This window comes from Cucurbita moschata, unplaced genomic scaffold, assembly GCF_002738365.1.
Source record: "Cucurbita moschata cultivar Rifu unplaced genomic scaffold, Cmos_1.0 Cmo_Scf00010, whole genome shotgun sequence".
In the NCBI taxonomy this organism is placed as follows: Eukaryota; Viridiplantae; Streptophyta; class Magnoliopsida; order Cucurbitales; family Cucurbitaceae; genus Cucurbita; species Cucurbita moschata.
This window is the reverse complement of record NW_019268526.1, coordinates 2240503-2246896: the sequence shown is the minus strand read 5'-3', so window position 1 is coordinate 2246896 and position 6394 is coordinate 2240503. Positions and strand designations below refer to the sequence as shown.

The following is a 6394-nucleotide window of genomic DNA, read 5'->3' as shown; positions in this document are numbered from 1 at the left end:
TTTTTTTTTTTTTTTTTTTTTTTTTTTTTTCAGAAAACATCAACTTATGAGAAGGATCTCTGCACTGCTGCTGTATTCCGAAGTAAACCAGAGATCAATGCTGGTTTCCTCCATGGTGGATTTTGGAAGTATAGTGCTAAACCTTCTAATATTCTTCCTATTAGTGAAGATGTTGAGAATGTTGAAGATGGAGAGAAATATACCATCCAGGATGATATTGTGGTTGCACAACAAGATATTGCAGCAGGTCTGGTTCGAATGGGACTTCTTCCTAGGCTCCGCTATCTTCTAGAGGTATGCATTTTTTTTGTGTCTGAATGCTGAACTTTTGAATTTGACTATTGAGGGTGACTATGCCGCTTTTTTCCCAGGTTATGTGAAAGTACCAGAATGGTTCTCAACAGTATTAAATTTGTATGTCCGATTGATTGAGAAAGTTCTTTAATAAATGATTAAGAAAGTAAAGACAACCTCAATGAATAGTGAACTATTAATTAGATTTCATACTGCAGTTTATAATTTGAGTAAGGAATGGCTATCTATGCCAATGCTACACTTGAGATAGATAATAACTGTTGCAACTAATGAAAGACCTACCTAGGGCTTCCAAGTAAATCTATTACTGATTTTGTAACTCTTAAAATATGGCATCTGAACTATTGTTTATTTATTTATTTTTTGGCAAAACGAATTACTGATTTTGTAACTCTTAAAATGTGGCTTCTGAAGCATTGTTTATTTATTTATTTTGGCCAGACTGGTTTCTACAATTGTTATGATTTTACATATGTTATTTAACATTTTTACTTCACCTGTTTGATCATGCTGCAAATGATTTTATACTTGTGACAAATTGTGTGGTTTTAGGCAGGTCCTTCAGTAGCTTTGGAAGATTGCATACTTTCAATACTTGTTGCAATAGCAAGGCATTCCCCAGCATGTGCACGGGCAATCATGATATGTGAAAGGCTCGTTGAGTTGATTATTCACAGATTTACAATGAGCGACAAAATTGATATTCTTTCCTTAAAAATAAAGTCTGTTGTCCTCTTGAAGGTACTTTCTAGTGCTTTTATGTGTTCCAATATTTGTCTATTTGTCTGTTAATCGACTGGTTGGCCTTTTCCACTCTCAGACAGTTGTGTGAACTGATTTTAGTTTTTTTACCTCTGTTTTTCACACAACAGGTTTTATCTCGTTCAGACAGAAAGAACTGTATTGAGTTTGTGAAAAGTGGAGCTTTTCAAACCATGATATGGCATTTGTATCACTATACTTCCTCCATCGACCATTGGGTCAAGTCAGGGAAGGAAAAATGTAAACTTTCTTCAACTTTGATGGTTGAACAATTAAGGTTGTGGAAGGTTTGCATTCAGTATGGATATTGTGTGTCTTACTTTTCTGATGTTTTCCCTGCGTTGTGCTTATGGTTGAGTCCACCAAATTTTGACAAACTTATTGAGAATAATGTTCTTCGTGAATTTACAACCATTTCTATGGAGGTCTACCATGTTTTGGAGGCTTTGACTAGAAGACTTCCTAATTTTTTCTCACAGAAACATTTAGACAGTCAAGAACCAGGACATGCTGGTAATGAATCAGAAGTTTGGTCCTGGAGTTGTGTTGTTCCAATTGTTGATTTAGCTACAAAATGGTTAGAGTCAAAGAGTGATCCATTCATATCCAAATTCTTTGAGTCACAAAAAGGGACTATGAATGGCTTTGGGTTTGAGGGTATATCTCTGGCGCCATTGTTGTGGGTTTATTCAGCTGTCATGAAGATGCTGTCTCAAGTAGTTGAAAGGATCATCCCGCATGATATTATGTCGCAGGAAGGAAGTGGTCAGATTGTGCCTTGGTTACCAGAGTTTATACCACGAATTGGACTTGAGATCATTAAGCATGGCTTTCTAAGCTTATCTGATAACAAACCTGAAACCTATCCCTCTGGACGTAACTCTTTTGTAGAGGATCTTTGTTTTTTGAGAGAACATGGAGAATTTGAAACGTCCCTGGCTTCTGTATGTTGCCTTCATGGGTTGATGCTGAGTATTGTGCATATTGATAGACTGATCCATTTAGCCAAGACTGAGAGCCAGGATTATTCTCCCAAAGATTATAATTCCTCAAGGGAAGGGGAAATTTTAAGGGTTGGGATGTTCAAGACATCCCTCATTGAACAGAAAAGTTTGCTTGACCTTTTTACCAAGGTAATTGCGTTGGAGTGTGACTCTCTGCAGTTAATAGAGACCTTTGGCAGAGGGGGCCCTGCACCTGGAGTAGGAACTGGTTGGGGCGTGTCTGGTGGTGGATATTGGTCCCCTGATGTTTTATTAGCAGAAAACGACGCAGCATTTCTCATGTCACTCATTGAAGCATTTCAGGCCGTTCCAACTTTAAATATACTGATTGCTCAGGAATCCTTGACCGTGCAAAGCATAAATTCTGCCTTGGCTGTATGCTTGGTTCTTGGGCCAAGAAATACAGGTTTGGTCGAGAAAACTGTAAATTTTTTGACCCAGGCTCCTATTTTGCATAATTTCAATCTTTATATTCAGAATTTTCTCCAACTCAATGGAGAAGTGAAGCAATTTGGCTGGAAGTACAGTGAAGATGACTGCTTGATCTTTTGTAAAACATTAAGTTCTCACTATAAGGATAGATGGTTAACTCCAAAGGAATCCAAATCCATGAAGAATAAGAGCAACTTTAGTGACAAAACATTTATGAATGGCAATGTTTCTTTGGATACAATATACGAGGAGTCAGATGAAACAAATAGGATGGCCGAAGACTGTACTTGTTTGATAGAACAGTGGGCTTACCAAAGACTTCCACTTCCTGGCCATTGGTTTTTCAGTCCAATCTCAACTATCCGTGATAGCAAGCATGTTGGTCTTCAAAAATCTGATGCACAAATTTTTATGCAGGACTCTGATGATTTCCTTGAGGTTGCTAAGAGTGGACTCTTCTTTATTTTAGGTGTTGAAGCATTTTCCACCTTTCTACCTGATGGTTTCCCTTCACCTGTCCTAAGTGTGCCATTGATTTGGAAATTGCATTCCTTATCTGTTCTTCTACTCACTGGTATGGGAGTTTTGGATGATGAGAAGAGTAGGGACGTTTACGAGGTTTTGCAAGACCTCTACAGTCAGCGTCTTAATGAAGCTAGGTCTTGTAGACTTTCTGTAAACCTCACGCAGAAGGATGCAAAACACTTGGTATCACAGCCAGAAAATAAAAGCAATTTAGAGTTCCTAAGGTTTCAATCCGAGATCCATGATAGTTACTCAACGTTTATTGAAACTCTAGTGGAGCAGTTCTCTGCTGTTTCCTATGGTGATGTACTGTATGGACGGCAAATTGTACTATATCTTCACCAATGCGTTGAATCTCCAACACGTCTTGCCGCCTGGAATGCACTAAATGGTGCTCGTGTTTTTGATCTTCTTCCACCTCTTGAGAAGTGCATCGCTGATGCTGAAGGGTATCTACATCCGATTGAGGTGCGTTCTATCTCTTCACATCTGTATACATTTCGGATCAAATTTACAATACGATACAAAAGTACATAAAATACAAAAATCTTTTTTGGGGGTATCCCTCTTGTCAGCAGAAGAATTAGATGGTGGGCTTTTATGCTATAAAAGGGTTCTAAGTTCCCAAAAGGCCTCGTAGTTACAGTTACAGTGTTTATTAGAAGTAGTGGTGTGCACTCAATGTTTAGACAAGGCAGGAAAAAGACGAGAAAATAAAAATGTTAAAAAGAGAGAAACTCAATGCATATGATGAACAGTACAGCTCAAGAAGTTTCGTGTGCTTGTTTTTGTTTTCCTTTTTGGGGGAGGGGTTGTATAAGTGATTGCGATTCTTTTAACCATCCTCTTTCGACAAATTTGATGCGAGTAGTAAATTAAATATAAACGGACGCTCACAAGAGTCGGCGTTAAATTCTCCAGATTCTTACTGATTGTTCTACCCTTTTAGTTACAACATTGACATAATTCTTGTTGAACTCATATACTGGTCAATCTAACCTGACGAGATGGTTCCCTCACAGGACAATGAAGCCATTTTGGAAGCTTATTTGAAATCATGGGTTTCAGGCGCCCTTGACAAATCTGCAAGTCGAGGTTCAGTGGCCTATTTACTAGTTCTACACCACCTATCATCCTACATATTCCACTCTTACCCTGTCGACAATTTGTTGCTTCGGAACAAGCTCTCGAGGTCTCTTTTGCGAGACTACTCCCAAAAGCATCAGCACAAGGTATGAAAGTTAGTCTAAATAGCTTCAAGTTTCAATTAATATCCCTAGCCTTAACGCGTAATATGATGCCATTTGATAACAGTTGTGGGCATTATCCATACCAATGCACAAAGTTCATGATTATGTTCTGTTATTAGTTACTTAAGTTTGATTCTACCATGTTAAGGGATGCATTCTGATAAAAAATAACATAATCTCAGGCAATGATGTTGGATCTCGTCTTATACACCGAGCCATCGACGTATCTTGTAACTGGACAAAAGGGTATTGGTACGTCAATCGAAACCAGCGCAGTAGAGAAAAGGCTGGAGGTGTTGAAGGAAGCTTGTGAAAGGAACTCCTCTCTTTTGACTGTAGTTGAGGAGCTGGGTTGTGCTGCAAAAGACAAACCGTCAACAATATGAATGTTCTGTATTCTTATCTAAATTAAACTGCTGGGTCTCTCTGTATTCTTATAGTTTGTATATTCTTTCGGTAGTTCGTAGGAAACAACTAAGAACCAAGAAGGTGATTGAGGCCACTCTCGAATTTTGTTTTTAAAAAAACTCCATCCGTATACCCATAGTGAGCCGATATTGTCTATTTTGGCCATATTGTCTGCTTTGGACTTTTAGGTATCGTCGTTAGTCTCACAGTTTTAAAATGCATCTATTAGGGAAAGGTTTTCATATCCTTACAGGACATACTTCATTCTCTCCCACCAATGTGAGAGCTTCCATGATTCGAGCTCCAACATTTTAATGTTTTTTCTTTCCAGATCCATGCCTCATAGCAAGATCATAGTTACATAATTAAAATCACTATTTCCTGCGTGCCAATATCCGCCATAAAAGGGCCAAGCCATAACAGATGCATTGATGGGTGGTGAGGTCCCATATTGACTATCATGAGGTCTTTTCTTGTAGTTGGTCCATTCATAAGGCTCAACCTAACTCATTATAGAAATTCATTTATTCCTAAATATTATCAAAACTCATGTTTGTCCCAACATTCTCGTACAATTTCAATGTGCCTAATATATTCTTAAACTTTCAATTTTATGTTCAATTAATTTCTTTCCAAATTTTTTAATTTGTTCTAATAGGTTATCCATTTTTTTTAATCCACCGATCTTGGGCATTAGCGAGCATAATTTAATATTAATTGACATGTACTCATTTAAGTGTAAGGTTTAAATCTCAATATTTTTTAAATTAATTTATTTATTCAACACAAAATTAAAAGTTTAGAAACTCTCGAGACCCCATGAAAGTTTTAGAGCCGAAACCGACCCAAATCTCAAAATTGAAATTAATAAAAAGATTGGAATAGTTGTTAGGTTGATTAGAAAAAGGAAGTTGGATAGGTATATTAGGCTTCATTTTTGTTCTTCTTATGGAAGAAACAAAGGCCACTTGGATTGATACCACAACTACCCTTTTAGGTTAATTGTTTTCTTCCCTTTTTTTCATCTTTTTACCAAACTAAACCCCCACGTGGCATCTTCATATTTCCTTTTTAAATATTAAATTAAGATTAATACGTATCTAATTCCTAATCTATTATACTAATCTTTTCATCTTTTCATCCCTTTTTATTCTATCAAACTTATTTAATTTTTTTCTCTAATTAATTATTAACCTCTTTAAAAGTATGAATTAAATTGTTATAAATTTAAAAAGAAAGAGATTTAATCGTTGCAAATTTGAATACAAAGACAACAGTCCATTGGAATAACAATTTGTGGAAATATCCGTCTCCATCTGATATGATCCAAGACATCTCAATCACGGAATATCAATGTCACAGTAAGAAGAATCAAGCTTTATTTATGAACAAAGGCTTCAATATACTTCAAGAGAGGTTTCGTTTATTCTTAGATGATTACAAATTTACGATGGATAATTAAAAACTCGATTTATGGTGTTTTATTAATGTATTTTAAATTTTAAGACTTTTTATTTACTGTTATAGTGATAAAGTACGAAAATTACAAACTAAATGTCTAATGAAGCTTAAAGGTTTCATTTTGAATCTACATAAAATCATGTGTGTTATATTTGTAAATAAGACGAGGAAAATGTAGTAAAAAGAGCATTTGTGTTTTTCTTTAGCCAATAACTAAGTTTTTTTTTTTTTTTTTTA

At 36.1% G+C, this 6394-nt stretch overlaps 1 protein-coding gene across 1 annotated transcript in view; it reads left to right on the top strand.

Annotated features, from left to right (window-relative positions):
* LOC111448455 (transcriptional elongation regulator MINIYO) overlaps positions 1–4836 on the top strand; it is an 8550-nt gene extending 3714 nt beyond the window's left edge. Inside the window, exons 6-10 of the mRNA XM_023088075.1 lie at positions 34–294; positions 868–1056; positions 1188–3506; positions 4061–4270; positions 4471–4836. Of these exons, the coding sequence (XP_022943843.1) occupies positions 34–294; positions 868–1056; positions 1188–3506; positions 4061–4270; positions 4471–4674 (3183 nt within the window). The 3' untranslated portion in view covers positions 4675–4836. The remainder of the gene's footprint in view (positions 1–33; positions 295–867; positions 1057–1187; positions 3507–4060; positions 4271–4470) is intronic.
* The last annotated feature ends 1558 nt before the right edge of the window (positions 4837–6394 follow it).